The sequence below is a fragment of the Sinocyclocheilus anshuiensis genome, unplaced genomic scaffold, assembly GCF_001515605.1.
Source record: "Sinocyclocheilus anshuiensis isolate Anshui unplaced genomic scaffold, SAMN03320099.WGS_v1.1 scaffold2054, whole genome shotgun sequence".
Taxonomy (NCBI): Eukaryota; Metazoa; Chordata; class Actinopteri; order Cypriniformes; family Cyprinidae; genus Sinocyclocheilus; species Sinocyclocheilus anshuiensis.
The window spans coordinates 161,048-180,274 of record NW_015539961.1 but is presented as its reverse complement, the minus strand read 5'-3'; the positions used below and the strand labels follow the sequence as shown (position 1 = coordinate 180,274).

The 19,227-nt window shown below is 35.3% G+C and overlaps 4 protein-coding genes across 4 annotated transcripts; 1 reads left to right on the top strand and 3 right to left on the bottom strand.

The window, feature by feature from the left end:
* Nucleotides 1-3,368: 3,368 nt before the first annotated feature.
* On the bottom strand, nt 3,369-6,323 carry LOC107687038 (lysophosphatidic acid receptor 6-like). The gene is made up of 2 exons (XM_016484174.1): nt 6,274-6,323; nt 3,369-4,862 (listed from the first exon to the last, which is right to left on the bottom strand). The coding sequence occupies exon 2, from the start codon at nt 4,818-4,820 to the stop codon at nt 3,969-3,971; it is 852 nt and encodes a 283-aa protein (XP_016339660.1). The 5' UTR covers nt 4,821-4,862; nt 6,274-6,323; the 3' UTR covers nt 3,369-3,968.
* A 292-nt stretch (nt 6,324-6,615) lies between these two features.
* Nucleotides 6,616-9,039, bottom strand: LOC107687041 (transmembrane 4 L6 family member 5-like). The gene is made up of 5 exons (XM_016484177.1): nt 8,774-9,039; nt 8,140-8,205; nt 7,770-7,906; nt 7,378-7,564; nt 6,616-7,204 (listed from the first exon to the last, which is right to left on the bottom strand). Exons 1-5 carry the CDS (start codon nt 8,963-8,965, stop codon nt 7,196-7,198), a joined length of 591 nt encoding a protein of 196 aa, XP_016339663.1. The 5' UTR covers nt 8,966-9,039; the 3' UTR covers nt 6,616-7,195.
* A 1,278-nt stretch (nt 9,040-10,317) lies between these two features.
* On the bottom strand, nt 10,318-11,934 carry LOC107687040 (metallo-beta-lactamase domain-containing protein 1). Its single transcript, XM_016484176.1, has 2 exons — nt 11,330-11,934; nt 10,318-11,234 (listed from the first exon to the last, which is right to left on the bottom strand). The coding sequence occupies exons 1-2, from the start codon at nt 11,732-11,734 to the stop codon at nt 10,995-10,997; spliced, it is 645 nt and encodes a 214-aa protein (XP_016339662.1). The 5' UTR covers nt 11,735-11,934; the 3' UTR covers nt 10,318-10,994.
* An 88-nt stretch (nt 11,935-12,022) lies between these two features.
* On the top strand, nt 12,023-18,185 carry LOC107687039 (mannose-P-dolichol utilization defect 1 protein-like). The gene is made up of 7 exons (XM_016484175.1): nt 12,023-12,202; nt 15,160-15,225; nt 15,316-15,448; nt 15,603-15,688; nt 15,801-15,919; nt 16,014-16,124; nt 16,706-18,185. Exons 1-7 carry the CDS (start codon nt 12,085-12,087, stop codon nt 16,826-16,828), a joined length of 756 nt encoding a protein of 251 aa, XP_016339661.1. The 5' UTR covers nt 12,023-12,084; the 3' UTR covers nt 16,829-18,185.
* Nucleotides 18,186-19,227: the final 1,042 nt, after the last annotated feature.

Genomic DNA, 19,227 nt, shown 5'->3' with positions numbered 1-19,227 from the left:
ATTTTAACATGGGGAGTCTATGGGATTGACTCCCTTTTGCAGCCAGCCTCTAGCGGCCAGTCGATGAATTACAGTTTAAGTCACTTCCTTGTTGGCATCACGAGAGAGAGCGGGAGGTTGCCGCTTGGGGTGTAACTAGCGATTCACTCGTTTTCTCGATGCATCGATTACAAACCCTGACGATGCATATGCATCGATCTTGAAACATGGATTTTGAATCGTGAATTGTCGATTTCTGACAGTAATCGATTTAAAATAGTAAGAATCGAATGAATCACGATTTCTATAGCGATTCAATGCTTTCAAAATATATACACATTAAATTACTACAAGCACGAATTAATGGAGACCTTAACCACAACATTAACAACAACCTTGAAATAATTAAGAGTGCAAGGTTTATCTGATAATCAGATGTATGAAAGTAGCGTTTGTTGCTATAGCAAACAGTTTTCCTTCAGAATCATCATTTGCTGATGGAGAGGAAAAGTTAAATACTATCGCATTTTATTTTATGAAAATGAGATAAAGAAGCTTTAGCACTGAAAGAGACGTGATCTCGCACTCATAGAACTTAAGACGCGTGCCAGGCTATATCTGCAGCTAAGCTGAATAAAAAGCTGAATGAACTGAAACGTTAAGACAATAAACACAATAAATAAATAAAATTTATGAATGATGCAGTGCTAATTGACATATCATTTATTACAGTACATAAACTATAAAGTATATTTCTACCTTATTCTGTGCAGAAAATTGAAATAATTGTTTGTATATAAAACGAAAAAAAAAATTGGCATTAGGAAAACAATTATAGATTACAAATTATTGATTATTGTCCAGTGGTGTTTTTGATTTCTTGTAGCAAATTCAAAGTAAGAGATAAGAAAATAATTCCTTGTAAAAAATAAAATAAAAATCATAATAAAACATACATACATAAAATTATTGTATTTGACATTTCTGTCACTTCTGAAATGATGGCTACGCCCCTGGTGTGACAAAATGTTAGCCTATATAATACTTTTAAAGCTCTTTTTTTTTTTTTGGCATAACTGTATGTAACATTTTGGCTACATATGCCATGTCATGCCATAGCATCATTAAACTAGCATCTAACAATGGACAAAAGTGTTTTTTTTTCTCTAAATATGGTTCTCTAACCATAAAGGCTGCTGTGTAATTTGCCCCCTGACTACGCATTTAAAGAATTTAGGGGAAGCATTTAAATAATCCTGTGAATGCAGAATAGAATCGTTAATCGAATCGAATCGAATTAAATTAAATTGTGAATCGAATCGAATCGAATTGAATCGTTCTGAATTTGCAAAAATCGTTCTTGAATCGAATCGAAAACCTATTAATTGTGAATTGAATCGATTCGCTATCTACCCAAAGATTCACAGATAGTATGTCCCAAAGCTTGGCTACTCTTCTACTACACACTCAAAAGTGTGTACTTCTTCTTCACTAAAAGAGTACATACTTTAAGGGCGTAGTATAAGTAGGCACATTGGGATGCAGCAAGTGCGTGACACTGTGGTTGAATGTGATAGAAAGAATCCCTCCCTTTCGTACTTCCCTTGCGTCACCCCTATCGTCCTAATGAAGAAACCGCCCCTGCTTTTGGCTTAGTCAATCACTCAGTCAGCAGACATTTGTGGTTATCTGCATACATCCTTCAAAATGTCAATCCTTAACTTAAGACGTGCAGGATGAAAATGAAGGCAGTACTGGAGAAAGATCATATCCCTAAAAATCAGACCTACCCTCTAAAGACTGGAATACACTACACAAATTTTGTCCCTATTTACAGTCTGAAGAAGTTGACTAGTTGCTGAAAGTAAGAGCCAGTCTGCAGATTTGACATGACAGATTTCATAGAAAATCACGTAATGTGTGATGGTCACAGACTCTTGATTTTTAGCTTCAGACTCTGATTTAATCCAGTCGGAGGAGATCAAACACATTTGATATTTGAGTCGATTTTAGAACATATTGTTTCTATTTGTCATGCGTCTCCTAGCAACAAGGCAGTTTCTGCCAGAGCCATGGAAAACTAAAGCAATAAGCCCCAAGAAGCCATGGTTTACAGTGAATTTATAACAGCTAAGGGGCGTTGTTAGGCACGATGCAAAGCAGAGTTATAAATTCCCCCTTAGCTGTTATAAATAATAATTTATGCATTTAGCAGATGCTTTTATCCAAAGCAACTTACAGTGCATTCGGGCTATACATTTTTTACCAGTATGTGTGTTTCCTGGTAATTGAACCCACAAACTTTTGCGCTGCTAACGCCGTGCTCTACCACTGAGCCACAGGAACATTCAAATTCATTTTAAATTCAAATATATATATATATAAATTCACTGTAAACCACAGCTTCACAGGGCTTATTGCTTTTATAAAACAGTTATTCCATATACGTAGTAAGGTGTCACATAATAAAACAGAGCAAATAAAGTGTAATGATATTAATAAAAACAGTATTTTTCCACCAAACAGTTCCTCAGAATCAGTTGTGGTTGCAACAAAGTGGTTTCCAAGCAACAGACAAACAACAAAGGTGTATGTTTGTAGAGTAATTTACAACAGCTTCAAACGTGGCTAAGCCAATCAGAATAAAGGACCGGAACTATCCGTTTTATAAAACGGCTTTTTAGCAACAAGTAAAAGATTAAAGTATTCTAATATTATAATTTAACAGCAATCATTTATGCAATGAGTCATTTAGTCATCTTCACTAACGAAGATGGGGCTTCAAGCTAGTAAATGCAATGTTTTAAAGGGAGATAAAAAGCAGAACATTAAAGCCGGTTGTTGGGAAACGTGGTCATGAGAGGAACAAGTTTCACCATCCTTCCTTTAAATAAATAAATAAAAAAGGTGTGTGTTTTTATTAATCAATGCAATGCCTGCTTTTTGTTTCCCTTTGGCATCAGAAAAAGAAAGCCACATGGATGGATAACAATGATTACAACTGCAAAAAGAGAATTAAATATACTTTGGTAAGTATTAATCACTTTTATTAACATATTTACACACAATTTCTGTTGTACTGAGCACAAGCTATGTGTACCAGGTCAAACGGATGTGGTGGAGAGGGGGAAGTGTGAAAACAGGCACGAAAGAGGGTTTTGGTGGGGTTTTTCAAACAACTAATATCAAAACTTTCAAAACTTTCCACTATGTAACAGGAAATTTCTAAGCAGGCAATGTTAAATTAAACACGTGTCCATATAGTCTACTATTATATGGAAAAGTAACAAAATGCCATGCACATATCAAAAATGCACATGCAAAATTATAATGCACCGATACTTACAAATATTAACATTTGAAATACGTGAACAAAAACTGCTGCAAAACTGAAAGGTTATGAATAATTACTGAAAAGCATGATGAGAATATAATGCTCTAATCTAACTGTCTTAGAATAAGTTCACTGTCTTTTGCATATATTCATCAAAAACATGATCCTAATTTATCATACTGTTACATTACAATGGCTCCTTGTGAAAAAAAAAAATAGGGGTTGCACATCAATGACTGAATGAGTCATTTACTTATTTTATCAGAGATGCATATATGATAAAGACCACACTTATTTTTGCACATACTGTGCTTGCATGCAGTTAGCAGTTCATCCAGAAATGTAAAAGTCAGACTTCTTGTGGTTTTCTTTCTTTCTTTTTTTTTGTTTTTAAAACCTTTGAGTCATACATGATTATTCTATCTCTCAACTTGTTTCCTTCTTACAAAAGCAGATAGCTATATGTGAATTGTCATGTAAACTATGTCGATGTAAGCACGAGAGACCTAGCCTACATGAACATTCATTTTGATCTTGTGAGTTGAATAGACCCCACTGATGCTCTCACGTTGTGGGCACGTGAGCAGTTGTTTCCTTCTGAGCTGTGACTGTTCATTTGCCATTTTTTGCGTACAGCTTCAACGTCCATTTTTCTTCAAAACGTCTCTGTTGTGAAGTAGTACGCCACGGGGTCCAGCATTGCATTCAGGCAGGCTAACATGAGGCTATACTGGTAGGCTGTTAACAGTGAGCACGGATTTTTATAGTCATCAAGTAGCACGAGCATAACATGATATGGCAGAAAACAAAACAGAAAGATGGCCACGTTTGTTATTATCATCCTTTTAATCCTTCCGCTGTCTACTAGGTCGCTAGTCTGGACAGCTGTGCTTTTACTTATAGCTCGGATGAGCCCCCATGAGCTGACAATCATAACAGTCAGTGGGATCCCAAACCCGACAATTAGAGTGGAAGCGAGAGCAGGTTTCTGAGTCGAAATTCTAGGAAAACTACTAAAACATGTGATGTTGTGCTGTGTATTGTCTTGCTTCTTTTGAAAGTAGATCAGCAAGCTTGTTGTAATAGTTAAGATCCAGATTCCCAGACACACGCACCATGCTTTCTTGCGTCCCTCACGGACACGAGAAGACAGCGGGAAGCAGACTGCTACACAACGGTCAAGGCTAATGCACGTGAGGAGGAAGATGCTGCTGTACATGTTACTTAGCAGTATGAGACCAGCAAATTCACAGATTTTCAGGTTCGGAACCCCCAACCCACCGTGGTAATAGATCCGCACAGGAAGTGTACAAACCAGAATAATATCAGCAAAGGCCAGGTGAATCATGTACACGGTGGTGTGCGAGCGTGATTTAGAGTTACGGAAAAAAATCACAAGTGCAGTCAGGTTGAGGATTAGTCCAAAAATGAAAACCACTGAATACACAACCACAAAAACCTGGTCTTTTTCTGATTTTGGACATGTCAAATTCGTAAGATTTGACATCGCTGGTCTCAGGATTTATCTTCTTGACTAACCTTCAATGGCCTGTAATGACAGAGAAGCAAATGGTTGTGTAATGATGGTTAATGCAACAATATCATGCCTAACAATCTTTGCACCAAGAAGAGATCTTAGTTATTGATTATTTGCAGATGTTCAGCAGAGTATTGCAAGAATGTATAGTAGCTTGTGTGCGTGGGAAATACAAAAGTGTCTGAGAATAAACCTTTCCTCCTACTCAAAGTGTTTAGAAACGAGTGTAGGGTTGAAATGTGTATTTCTAAAGGTCAAATGACATGAACAGTCTCGTAAAGGGTACAATTTCAGATCTTGCCATCCTGGCACCCACACATTTGTCATCTTTATTGAAAAAAATGTTGCACAACAATTATGTTAGCTAAAAAAGTTGAAGAAAAAAGAAAACTTCTGTATGTTCTGATACTGTCTTTACTTCATTGTTTTATTAATTGTCTTATTAGTTATTATTATTATTATTGTGTTGTATAAGTGATGTTTTTACAGTAGAACAGAAAATGAGTTAACAGAAATGTCAAAGCTGTTCAATTCAGTAGCAATCTTGTGTGGTTTATTTAAATATATTTATAGCCTAGATACGCTACTTGCACACTAAATGAAAAGAATACCTCTAGACTAACATGCATTACTTTTATAGAAGTTGTTAAAAGTCAGGACTGCCCAAAAACATGCCATTTTAAATCTATTTATAGATATGTCATATGGCAGAGAAGTCAAATGCCTTTAATACACATGGAATTTCTTTTAATCTTTTACATTTACAGTATTTGGTAACACTTTGCAATAAGGTTTCATTTGTTAACATTAATTAACTATATTAGTTAACATGAACAATCATTATATAGCATTTATTAATGTTAGTTGATATTAAGTTCAAAACTTGCTAATCTATTATTAAAATTTAAAGTTGTATCTGTTAACATAAGTTAACATGTAGAAAATTATTATGTGGGTGTTGTAATTGCACTCACCATTTGTGTTTTTTAGAAGAGAGTTTCTTTTGTTGGTACTAATGCCAATGAACCAAGACGTCTCTTGTGCTGCAGTCTCATCTCTTCAGTTTACTTCAGGAAATGCGTTTGCGGTGAGAGCAGAAACAGTCCGCTGCTTGTCGTTTTCTTTTTAAGGTCTCCTCTTATACTGCTTAAAATACTAATGAATGAACACAAACATTCATGCAGAAACACTCCAAAAACCACACTGAACCACACTGAACTCCTCAGTAGTAAGTCACATAGATTATCACAAAAGTGCAATAAAGAAGCAATAGTTAACATGAACAATAATTATATAGCATTTATTAATGTTAGTTGATATTAAGTTCAAAACTTGCTAATCTATTATTACAATTTAAAGTTGTATCTGTTAACATAAGTTAACATGTAGAAAATTATTATGTGGGTGTTGTAATTGCACTCACCGTTTGTGTTTTTTAGAAGAGAGTTTCTTCTGTTGGTACTAATGCCAATGAACCAAGACGTCTCTTGTGCTGCAGTCTCATCTCTTCAGTTTACTTCAGGAAATGCGTTTGCGGTGAGAGCAGAAACAGTCCGCTGCTTGTCGTTTTCTTTTTAAGGTCTCCTCTTATACTGCTTAAAATACTAATGAATGAACACAAACATTCATGCAGAAACACTCCAAAAACCACACTGAACCACACTGAACTCCTCAGTAGTAAGTCACATAGATTATCACAAAAGTGCAATAAAGAAGCAACCCAAGACCAGTTAAATTGAGTTTTATGAGTTTTATTTCAGCCACTACAACCAACTACACTAGCTAAATCTTTTTTTTTTTTAAAGAGTAAAATGCCTTAAACATCTGGGTACATTCAGATCATAGTCAAAAAGTCCTACCTGACATGAAAGTGGTTGAAAATGCAATTACTCTTGATACACATGTACAGATGCAATTCAGCAACAAAAGTGAACTTAAAACCCATTTTTAACATTTTTTTTTAAGAACATTATTTTATTATATTTTGCCATGTTAACATAAATACATTAATATTAACATAACATTGACTATTATTAAAAGATCTGGATAAAATAAGAAAAAAAAAACTTATTTACATTTATACAAAAAATGGACCAATTTTATTTTATTTGGAAATTACCAGTAAGGTTGTTCTGCCACATTTTCTCAATCTGTTATTCAATCTCTAAATAATGTTTTTATAGACAACATATAATGTTAGACAGCGAAGTACATTTCGTAGGTCCTTTCTTGTTTATTACTGCACACTCCCACATTTGCTAAAGGTCACAGATCGATATTTAAGACTGATACGTGTCTGGTGATAAATCTTGATCCTGTGTTATCTGGCTGTTGTCATTTTGAACTTATGCCACCTAAAGGAAATAGAGCATAATTTAGATCCACTATCAAAAAATTGTGTAAGACACCATGCTGAAACCATAAATCAATCTTTCTATTAGATATTGCATGACTATTAGTAATAAATGCGGTAAATGAATGATTTGACCTTTAGAAATTAAGTCACCTTTGTATCTAGAGTACATACCTCTTTGTGATTGCATGTACCACAGATGCAGCCAAAGAGACCGTTGAGCACCTGGAATCCACAGAGCAGCAGCTCTAAACAAGCGGCCACCAGCAGGGCAGAAAACAGGCCAATATTAAACACCACAATATTTTCTGGCTCTTCGCAAATTTCCCAAATTTCAGTGTTTCCCAAGTAGCTTTCAGTGCTGCAAACAACAAAAAAATTGTCACATTAAAGAAAAAGAAAACAGTAACTCTCCACAACACAGTTAATAGGGCCATAAGAGAGAGAGAGAGAGAGAGAGAGGGAGAGAGACTCTGTTCCTCTCTATACATTTTTTCAATAAATGTTCATTTCGGAAAACAACCTCTTAGGCCCTCTGAAATGGGACGGACCATTCATTTTCATACCTGTTTAGGAATGGTCTGCTCCATTTATTATTTTCAAGCATGCAAACTGGTCCATGAATCAGTCCAACCACAGCTATAATGCCACTGTACAGGGCACCAGCCACACCAACTGCAGCGAAGATAATGGACAGGAACATCTAATGGGCAAATACAACACAACCAGCAAGGGTCACTAAATGGAAAATGTAGAAGAGCATATTTGATCATGTTTGGAATGACATGAGGGTGAGTAAATGATAATAGAATATTTCTATTTTGATGAATATTCCTTTTTAAAGTAAAGTAGACACACCAGCTTTAATGCTTAGGCAGTATTTCAATTACTGAAGTGTATTAGTGTATTCAAATCCATGACCCTGGAAAAACTCACCCCACAGCGGTTTGAACAACAGCCTTGTCTCCCTGTGCTGTGGATGTGGATCGCAGGGATCAACACCTAAAATGGAAAAACAGTAGCTATATCAATATATGTGACACTGGACCACAAATCCAGTCATGAGGATCCATTTTTTGAATGGATTTTATACATCAGGGCTTTCCATTGATGTATGGATTCTTATGATAGGACAATATTTGTCCGAGATACAACTATTTAAAAATCTGGAATCTGAGGGTGAAAAGGAGAAAATCGCCTTTAAAGTTGTCCAAATAAAGTCCTTTAGCAATGCATATTACTAATGATAATACATTTTTTATATATTTATGGTAGGAAATTTACAAAATATCTTCATGGATTATGATCTTTACTTAATATCCTAATGATTTTTGGCATAAAAGAAAAATCGATACATACAATGTATTGTTGGCTATTGCTACAAATATACCCGTGCGACTTATGACTGGTTTTGAGGTCCAGGGTCACATATTAAAGATATGTAGCCTACAAAGTATGCTCTCTTTTTAGGATATTCATGTAAATAGTGCCTATAAACTGGTCAGACAACACCAGCAGAAATGTCAGGGAAAACTCAGTGACAATACAATGAGAAAGAGAATTTCCTCACCAAGATGCCTCCTCCAACAACACCTCCCATGTATTTGATCTCATCTGTAAGACGGTAGAGTCCCTCTGCTTCCTCCTTGGAATAAATGGTTTGAAAATCAGGGAAGAACAGAAAAATGTTGCAGATGATGGACAGCAGTGCCAGCGGATAGAGACAGATGCCAATGAACTTGGAGCACTTTCCTGTACACATGATGTAAATATTTTGTTTAATTAAAAATGAGAAATATTAAGTAGACTTCAGCCGTGTAAGCCTTTCTTCTCGAGTGCTAAAGTGAGGAGAGGATGAATTATATACTGTATATGACTAGACTAGCACACCTACCTGTGATCAGGTCAGTTACTGATGTCACATTTTTATGAATCATTAGTTGCCATAAAAATGATGACTGTACTTTGAATTACCAACGTCACTCTGTCAAAAACTTTTTTTTTTTTAATGTAGAAACATACTGAATGTATGCTAGACAGAAAAACAGTGTTTTGAGGTTGTTTATAAGAACATTGTTCTTATAAAGCTTCTGTTATTGCTAGCCAATCATACATATGACCTCAATAGGTGCAATGGTTGCAATATAATCTATTCAGTGATGTCATATGATAATTATTATATCCTGGCATCTATCTTTAAAGCCAGATATCAGTGAATGTTATTAATTGTTGGAGGTGTGGGCCTGCGTGTGGCTCTTTACTGAACTCTGAACCTTTTATTGCATTTATCTTCAGATCCCACATGTTCTCTTATCGAAAAATCTATAAACCAGCAGCGGAAACTCTGACCAAGTTCACACTAGTACATCAGATATTTGCATAATTTTATTCCATATGACTGCATGTCAAACCTATTGGGTAATTTTTACTTCTGGGACAAAATTGTCCTTAGAAGTGAGCTAAATCTGATAAAAAAAAAACTCCCTTTGAATGCCCAGGTATATGGATCAAGGTACATATATGTTAATGTTTCGATAATGGGAGAAGACGTAACATTTTGTATCATTATAATGGCTGTGAAGTTAGTGGAAAAACAGTGCCATGTGTCAGCAAATCAGATATATAGTAATATTTATTAAGAAGAGTCTGAAAAGTAGAACAAATACTACTTTATTTAATAAAGTCCACATTGGTTCTTGAGTTGTTTACCACAACACTCAAATATCTCATCAACATAAGCTGCCATGGCAATAATGAAACGAGAGGTGAGACTTTCCTGAATGCATATTCTTTGGTTAACCACTGTGAGAAACTTTTGACATTAATGAACTTTACCTGACCTTAATGTCAAGTAAAGTTAATTGCTGACCTAAATAATGTACAAAATGTAAAATGTTGTACAGCAATAGCTCAGCGAGTAAACACTTTCTATAACTTTTAAAAACAATTTACATCCATTATTTTTGACAGCACTCGTGTAGAGTAAATGTTCTGTGCTTAAATACTACCTGAATAAGAATTCATTTCTTACGCGGATGCTGCGGGTCCTAAAGAAGGTTTGGGATGAGGATGAGAACAAAAACACATGCAAACATAGTAAAATGCTGTAATTCATATTTATATTGACACAAAATAATCATAAAGCATATATTTTGACAGGCTATGGCAAACAGCTTTAGCATGAAGCAATGATTTAACATTTAGGTCACATAAAAAGATATTAAAAATCATGTAAATGGTCTTAGATTGCTTGTTGCTACTCTTGATAACTTTATATAATTGCCTATTGTGACTGTACTTAACTGTTTAAAAGTACAAAAAAATTCACAACAGTAGCCTTTTTTCCCCCAAAAGGTTTCATTTTGTATTAACCCTATATAAAGCATTAAGATGGCACACATAAAATGTACATCCCCAGATTATTTTAGTCAAAGTCCCATCTTTAACCTCATTTACTGCTGAGTTACAACATATGACATCAATCATATCTTCCATAGCCATCTTTTGTCACATGATCTAAAAACAAGATACGCCTAAAAATAACCCAAGCAAGTGTGTCACTGCCTTGAGCACTCGATGCGGGTAAACTGAAAAACTAAGACTGAAGTATGAATGGTCAACACTGATAAATGAAGTGATCTCATTTCACATCTACAGTAGCTGTACAGTTTCAACACCAAGGTCCTATTTTAAAATCCCTGCGTCAGACTGGTGATATAAATTAATGTGTTCTTTGTGATCAAGGTTTCATAATTGCTCAACAACTCAAGTCCAGGAGTACGTCAATGCCATTATTCCCTGTGGACTCTAAATAATGGCCCGTGTCCGGGAATGATCACATCAGCAATCTGCAGCGCCATCTGTCGGTTGGTCTCTTGTATCTGAGGGTTCTCGCTCAGCTCCTTCCATGAATCTTCATCATGGCAACGTTCAAACAAGTCTCCAGCGACAAGGACCGTCCCCTCTGATGTTCCCTTCACCAGGACACTGACATCTCGACCCATGTGGCCAGGCGTGGGAATGACGGATACCTTGTGGATAACGTGGATCAGTTAATTATACTTGTATGCTACTTCAGTACATATAGAGTCTAATTATGGCCACATATGACATATGAATAACTTACAAAATCATCAATAGGGTATGGCTCTCCCTCAGCCAGCTGGTTAGGCAGATATCGATCCCCCACGCTTATGTCACATCCCACGATTATTTTGGCGTTTGGAAACAACCCCAAGTTTCCCACGTGGTCAGAGTGACCGTGGGTTCCGACTACTGTAGCAACATTATCTGGTGTCAGACCCTTCTCCTTAAGTTTTGCGACCAGAAAGTCTCGATCCCATGGACCTCCGGTGTCTACCAGAATAGTCTGTGGTCCGGTAATTAAAGAGATAGTGCCGTCAGCTCTAAACGTCCCGTCTGATTCAGCTGTGCAGTAGCCCTCTTTCAACACTGAGACGCAATACGGTTGGCCTGAAATGTCGGAACTTAGTCCCGATTCAGTTTTTCTTATTGAGCGATTCGTGTTCATTTCAGCCTGTGTAATTGGGATAACTTGAGTGCAAAGAAACAAAAAATTACCACATCTAAAATTTCATTTTCACTATCGCTTCTACGGAGTGTCACTGAGGACAAACTAGCAAGGTATCTTTTTATATCGGCGATATGGAACCACCTTTTGCTGACAGAAAAAAACAAGTCAAATTTTATACACATACTGGTATTACTACTACTACTAATAATAATAATAATACATTTCAACTAATAAATAATTTGGGCCGCAAGTCGTGGGAACACAAGTTACTAGAAGAGTTTCCATAAATAAAGGAGACGAATTACAGCAGCGCACGACATCACGTGACTTGATTTGACGTTTGCATCATGGCGGAAGCGGTTGTAGAAACATCATTTATGGACCCTTTCAAAGATATTCTGGTTAATTATTTAATGCCAGAAAAATGTTACGACGAGTTCTTTTTGCAGTTCAATCTTCTGCACGGTAGGTTCACATTTGATGAGTTTAGTGGTAACTATAGATAATTGGAAGATATTACAAAGCTTCTTTCCTGGTATGCTTACAACGATTCAATGACAAAGTGGATCTTTCTCTTGTAAAATATCGGAACAGCTATCATTTTAGCAGCTTTGGTGGTAACTGCATTATCGACTTTAGGGGAGATATTCTTATTTATTTAAAATAGTCTTCAGTAGTAATCATCTGTCATATAAAATATGCTTCGTAGCTCTTAAGTGGTTCTCTGAGCTGTAAGTTAAATGTGTTTTATTCTGCTACTCTTGTATTAAACCTCGTCAGCTTCACTACCTCGCGCTTGATGGTGCGGTAAAGTTGGTTTTATGTTGGACATTCGTTAGACATTCGCCGAGCGAATTAAGGGACTCAAAAGTGCATAAAAAAAAGATATGCATTCCGAGATTCAAAAACATGCACATAAAATGTAAAGATGTGAATTAAGTGGTAAACCATTAATACGTAATTTTAAGCTGTGAATGGGATGTTCACCATGCATTAAGTTATTACATATTACTCCAACATTTTCTTTTAATTGATAGAAACAGGTGTTATGGCACCTGTAATACATTCAGTAACCCTTTTAACACCTCTTACACGACTTGGATTTTGGAAAAGTCATTTAGTCTGTTTTTAAAGAATTTTTGAAATATACAAATCTATATAGCCTCCTGCTCACGTGACCCGATGATGTCACACCAGTTGTAATATCTTCACACAATCCTGACACACATCTTGCACAACTTGGACTTTGTAAATATGATTGTGTATTTTTAATGAATTTTTGAAGTCTACAAATCTATATAACAAAAAACAAAAAAAAATCTATATAACTTCCTGCTCACGTGACCCGATGATGTCACACCATTTGTGATATAATCACACAATCCTGACCCACATCTTACATCAGTGTTTCCCAACCTTTTTTTAGTCGCGGCACCCTTTGGAAATTTTAACAAACTTGTGGCACCCTACAAAATTAATTTTGTGACCAAATTTGAATTTCTAACTTCGATATGATAATTTGAAAAGTGTAGATATTCGGTACAACAGGGCAGAACTGCAGAATATAATATATAAGTCATACAGATATATATTTTTAATATTATTAAAAAAATGTGTCCATCAATGGTGATAATCAGTAGGCTAATTTCTAATGAAGAGACCAATTTATATGACAGATTTTAATGTAACGTTAGGCTTTTATACATATGTAAACATTATTTAATTACCATTATAACTAGCTATCTCACAAATTTTTGCTCACTCAGTGTTTTTTTTATTTTACAGTGGGGTAATTTTGGTGCAGTAGCACGAGATAGCTTGATTTCAAACTTTGAATTGAATAAAAAATGACAAGTAAGCAGTCAGCAATAAAATAAGAAATAAAGAAAATAATAATGATAGCACAAATAAAACATAAAGACAGGCCTTCAAATTAAATAAATTGCTTTTTAGTTTTTCAGGTAGGTTAACAGTAGGGTTAAGATATTTAACTTTTTTTTTTTTACCAATTATCCAAATAATGTTTAGTCCTAGAAAGCTATTATTATCAGAACACACGAGCATAACATAGCGGTTAGCAGATCAATGAATGAGAGGGCAGCGTTACCAGAGTTGCCCATATACCACAACATTACAACACAGTAGGGCTATTGCAGACAGAAACAATACTGTACTACATCGATGTTTCCTGTCGGCTCAATTTTTGAGTGGACTTTGCTGTTCCGATTCGATACATACATACATACATACATACAAACACAAACATTTCCTATACATGCATTTTTTTAGGGAAATCAGATTTTGTGTTTTCAGTACATGACAAAATCAAATCAATTATATTTGAATGGTCATGTGATCTAATGATGACACTTTGCCTGTAATATAACTGCAAAACCAACAACTTGGATATGAATAATAAAAAGAATCTAATATTTTAATTAAGCAAAAAAAAATTTGATTTTGTACACATGGATGTGTAGTGGAGCGTTCCCTTTATTGAAAGTTGTCCATGGCTTTTAGTATTTTAAAATCTCATGAAAATTATACATGTTGAGCAAAATTTCACCTGATGTGGGCATGAATGTAGGGTTCTTAAACTTATGTTTCTTTACACAAACAAAAATATGACACCACTGAAAACTCTAACTTACAATTTTAAATTATTAATAGACAAATTTGAAAATGCCCTTACAGACGAGCTGATTTGATGGTTGTAGGAATGAGTGGTACAGTGGTCTATCCACTAGTTTAGGACATTTGAGGCCTGTTGGCTCATGGGTTCAAGATTGATTGGAATCATGTCCTGATTTTATTATCCCACTGTTGGTCCTGCATACACTCCACTCTTCTAAAAATAAAGAAAAACATAAATAAAAAAATGATGATTGTTCATGCATTTTCTATATAAAATTCATTTTTTATGCATTTCTCAGAAAATGCCATTGATGCCTGGACCCACCAAATTACACAAGGACTAACAGTACAAAAAAATCACTATTGTCCTACTAAAATAAATGTTTGATAGGCACATAATATCGCAATGTAAATATTTTTGTATGAGAAATTTTTGTGAATGTGCCTTGTGTAACAATATCAGGTCACATGACCAAGAAGTAAAAAAAAAAGTTTTCAATAATTAAAATAATTATCAAAAAACAAAATGTACAATCGTTGCCATGCCAAAAGAAAAAAATATGAATGTACAAAGTGTGAAAGATGTTTATGAATAACACAGTGGGTGTGGCAACAAGTTCACCAAAAATACAATAAACAATAATAGATACCAATAATAGTGATGTCTGTTTTAAATGTTTGCTTTGTAGCTTGCATTAAAAATATGGCTAGCTGTGCCCAAACTTTCTCATGCAACCCCCTACAAAGTCATATTGAATCCTGATTTCTTCTTTGTGATTTTTCTATAGTGGATTGTCTGAAGATTGTAATCAGCAAAGGCCTGGGCATTGGGATTATTCTTGGTTCTGTATTAGGTATGAAAACACCCACCTTCATCTTTACAACACACAAAAACCCAAACAATTTTCTTCTAACACTGATGCTTTGTGCATGTCTCTTCACAGTAAAACTACCTCAGATTCTAAAGCTGATTGGTGCCAAAAGTGCTGAGGGGCTGAGCTTTAACTCCGTGCTACTGGAGCTGTTTGCTATCACAGGCACCATGGCCTACAGTATTGCCAACAGCTTCCCTTTCAGGTAAATCAATAGTGACACCTTTTCATAATTATGCTAAAGTCTGGTAAACATTTGTCCATATACACACCATGCATTTATAAATATCAATCAACAAAGTGCAAAACTCTTTACTGGGCACATAAAGATATAATAACATGTATTTTATGTTTGACAGTTCCTGGGGTGAGGCACTTTTCCTCATGCTTCAAACTGTAACAATTGGTTTTCTCATACAGCACTATGGAGGAAACACCATCAAAGGTAAGAGCACGATTCGACATGTCTTTCTAATTAAAAAAATTGTGTTGCTCACATTTATTTTAAATGTCAATGTTTATGATGCATCTTTTGACTGTGCTGTGATTATTTGCAGGTTTGGGGTTTCTGGCAGTCTATTGTGGTCTGCTGGCAGTCGTACTCTCTCCCGTGACCCCAGTGTCCGTTGTTACTACCATGCAAGCCTCTAATATGCCAGCCATCATCTTTGGACGGGTAAGCCGGCCAAAAAACAACAATTCTATTCAACAGCTGACCCAGCAGAAATATATTTTTCTTGTAATGTATCCAATTTTCTCTGTGTCTTCAGTTAATTCAGGCTGGTACCAACTACAGAAATGGCCACACTGGACAGCTATCAGCTATTTCAGTGTTTCTGCTGTTTGCAGGCTCCTTGGCACGCATATTCACTACAGTGCAGGTAAAACCACTATAATGAGCTGTCGTGCAATATTTTAGAGGACAGAAGTGTCTTATGCTCACCAAGGCTGCAAAAAAAACTTTAATATTGTGAAATGTTATTATAAATTAAAATGTAAAGCTTAATGTTAATATATTTGAAAATGTAATTTATTCATGTGATTGAGAAGCTGACTTTTCAGTAGCCATTACTTAAGTCTTCAGTGTCTCATGATCCTTCAGAAATCATTCTAATATGCTGATTTGATGCTCAAGTAATGTTTTTTAATATTACCAATTTAGAAAACAGTTGTTCTGCCCAATATTTTTGTGGGAAGTGTGATACATTTTTTAAAGATTCTTTGATTAATAGAAAGTTCAACAACAGCATTTATTTGAAATATAATTTTTTGGAACAATGTAAAAATGTATCTAACGAATTTGATTAATTTAATGCATCCTTGCTGAATAAAATTATTATACTCAACAAAAATTAATGGTAGTGAAACTTGTTTATGGTCCTCTTTGGCTTTTATATTCATTTTAAAACGGTTTGAAATAGTTCCATTGATAAATGCCCATTTGAATGTGTCCTCTGTACAGGAAACGGGAGATTCCCTCATGGCTGTCACCTACATCATTTCTTCTTTCTGTAATGGTGTGATTGCAGCTCAGGTCCTCTACTACTGGAACAGCAGCCCTGCCCTCAGGAAGAAGACTGAGTAGATCCGAACAGCAGGCAAATTCAGTGACCACTCAGTTTGACAAAGTGCACTGGACAGCCGATCGGGGAATTAGATGTACTTTAATCAAAATGACAGTTCTTGTGAAATTAAGCTCTGGTCCTTGGTCACTTGTTAAAAAGCATTTATTGTTAACATATCAGTGCTTACTTGAGAGGCAGGCACAAATACTGTATAATGAACACATTCACGTATTCCAGGTGCCCTGAAGTGGACCAAAAAGCCAGTATGGTGAGGGGTGCTTCTATAATTATTTAACTTTTTTCCCCTTTTTATTCCTTTTTATGGTAGAGGGCTATTTAATTAGGCTGTTCAATTTTTTGGATCTTTTTTTTTTTTTTGTTCAGGGAAAGGAATAGTGTCCATTGTATTCTTGCATTCAACCATAAATTTACAAACATGTAATAAATCTTCATATATTATTGCTGACATACTGTCTTACAGTCTTATTGCTCACTTTACCCTGGCTCCCTGAATAGTCACTAAAACACATGTAGCCATTTTGAATTCAACAATTCTGTGAAAAAAAAAGTCACTTTAAATATACATTTCAGAATTGTGAAAATGACCAAAAAATGACCAAAATACTTTAAAAGTGCACAAATGAAAATATGTGTCATCATATGCTACAGGCAGCCCTACTAGAACAACTATTATCCCCACAAGAAATTATTAGTTTTTTGTTCTATGTAGACAAATCCAACCATATGGACACTATTTCACAAAGTCTTCCAGAACGTTGAAATGCCCATGTTGCTTCACACTGTAGAAAAGACATTCTGTTGCATTTGACAAAACAAAGGTGTTTCTTTAGGTTATGTATAGATACTAGTGAATCAATTACTGTTGTATTTCTTAAGTTGCAATGCAATAGTACATGTAGCCATGCTGTTGAGTTGTAAGCATTACTAATGGGAAATTGGTAAAATAGAAATTTACTACAAAGCACCCATCAAAAGCATGTTTCAAGCTGTCTGCAGGTAAAAGGACAATTTTATTTGAATGATGGAAATTGCATATTTGCACACATTACATTTGTGAATTTATTTTCCAATTTTGCTTGTGAACATCTTTTGTTCATTGTTGGTTTATTTCATGAATGAAATATTACAAATGACTGTGATTACGTTTTTTTTCTCCCATATCTAAATTTGCAGTGTACTTCTGACCACTGAGTAAAACATTTCCATGAGATAATTTGTAGTGTTTGTTGTGTGAAAGGCTTTAAACAAGACACAAACAGTTGTAGGGGGGAAAAAAGCATTTAAATAAATTGTTTTATTCTTATATGAAGCTGTGTTTTTGCATTTATCCATTATGGATGGTTCAAGTTAATGAACTGTGATACATAATTATACCACCAGAGAGAAGCAAAGAGTCGATAAAAATACAATTGCTATTAGTATTCTCCACTGCATTTTATTTTGTACTACACAAACTTGTTAACCACAATCTGATTTGAATTGGAACTAACTCTTAATCTTCATGGTTATGTGCTAATTAACAATGTCACACTAGCGTGTGCTAATATAACTATCAAAGATCCTATCACTATATACTTCCATGAAGTGTTGTCACCTTGAAGTTTTGCAGCCCATTCTCGACCCATCCGCAAGCACTACTCTTCACCACGATGGTAAACCTATAAAACTTCAACATAAAAGAAACACCTTGAAATGCCAAAATAACAGAGCAGTAAACAATAATACATCTCCCCTTTATTACATTTATTCACCTTACACAATCTGACGCGAAGCATGCTGGGAACTAGAAGTCGGCTGCAACTCAAGTCAGTTTAAGAAGTTCTGCTTACTAATATAAAATTTTGGGTTCACATAACTTTTAAGTACAATGAACTTTCAGTAGTATTTGAGTGAAACAAACTCATTTCATTTCATTAGTTTAAACTCTTCGGTTTTACAGTGAAGTAGAAAGCATGGAAAGATATACTGGCAGTATTCGTTCTGGTTCAGAATGCATTCAGTTGCTATTTTATTAAGACCACCTCAAGAAGTCTGAAATCAATTAGCCTGAAACCCGAATAATATATCATATTCTTTTTTTTTTCTTTTCAAAATGTGGTTTAATGTTGGCAAATGAAGCCTGTCTAGCTGGATGTGACTTTAACTCTCCCAGGGCTGTCATTTTTAATGCTACTTTAACTTATAGCATGTACTCCTGCACTGCAGTTGCCTGTTTTTGTTCCAGTGTTACTCATACATGCCGTTATTTCTCGTGTGCTTAATTCTCTCTCTTTGCCCAAATGTAACTGGTACCATTGAGTCTCCCATTGGTCCAGATGAATTGGTCGCTCTGTCTTCTAGATCTACAGAGGGAAGACAATCAAGAATGTCAGAGCAGGCAGACAAACAGAGTTAAACA

What these genes read in the sequence shown, in the direction of transcription:
- LOC107687038 (XM_016484174.1), bottom strand. Translation starts at nt 4,820, where the DNA reads ATGTCAAATCTTACGAATTTGACATGTCCAAAATCAGAAAAAGACCAG.
- LOC107687041 (XM_016484177.1), bottom strand. Translation starts at nt 8,965, where the DNA reads ATGTGTACAGGAAAGTGCTCCAAGTTCATTGGCATCTGTCTCTATCCG. An exon ending in TTGTTGGAGGAGGCATCTTG is followed by an intron (nt 8,206 to 8,773) that starts GTGAGGAAATTC and finishes TTTCCATTTTAG; the next exon opens with GTGTTGATCCCTGCGATCCA. An exon ending in AGCAGACCATTCCTAAACAG is followed by an intron (nt 7,565 to 7,769) that starts GTATGAAAATGA and finishes TGTTGTTTGCAG; the next exon opens with CACTGAAAGCTACTTGGGAA.
- LOC107687040 (XM_016484176.1), bottom strand. Translation starts at nt 11,734, where the DNA reads ATGAACACGAATCGCTCAATAAGAAAAACTGAATCGGGACTAAGTTCC. An exon ending in CATACCCTATTGATGATTTT is followed by an intron (nt 11,235 to 11,329) that starts GTAAGTTATTCA and finishes GTTATCCACAAG; the next exon opens with GTATCCGTCATTCCCACGCC.
- LOC107687039 (XM_016484175.1), top strand. Translation starts at nt 12,085, where the DNA reads ATGGCGGAAGCGGTTGTAGAAACATCATTTATGGACCCTTTCAAAGAT. An exon ending in GCAGTTCAATCTTCTGCACG is followed by an intron (nt 12,203 to 15,159) that starts GTAGGTTCACAT and finishes ATTTTTCTATAG; the next exon opens with TGGATTGTCTGAAGATTGTA. An exon ending in TATTCTTGGTTCTGTATTAG is followed by an intron (nt 15,226 to 15,315) that starts GTATGAAAACAC and finishes GTCTCTTCACAG; the next exon opens with TAAAACTACCTCAGATTCTA.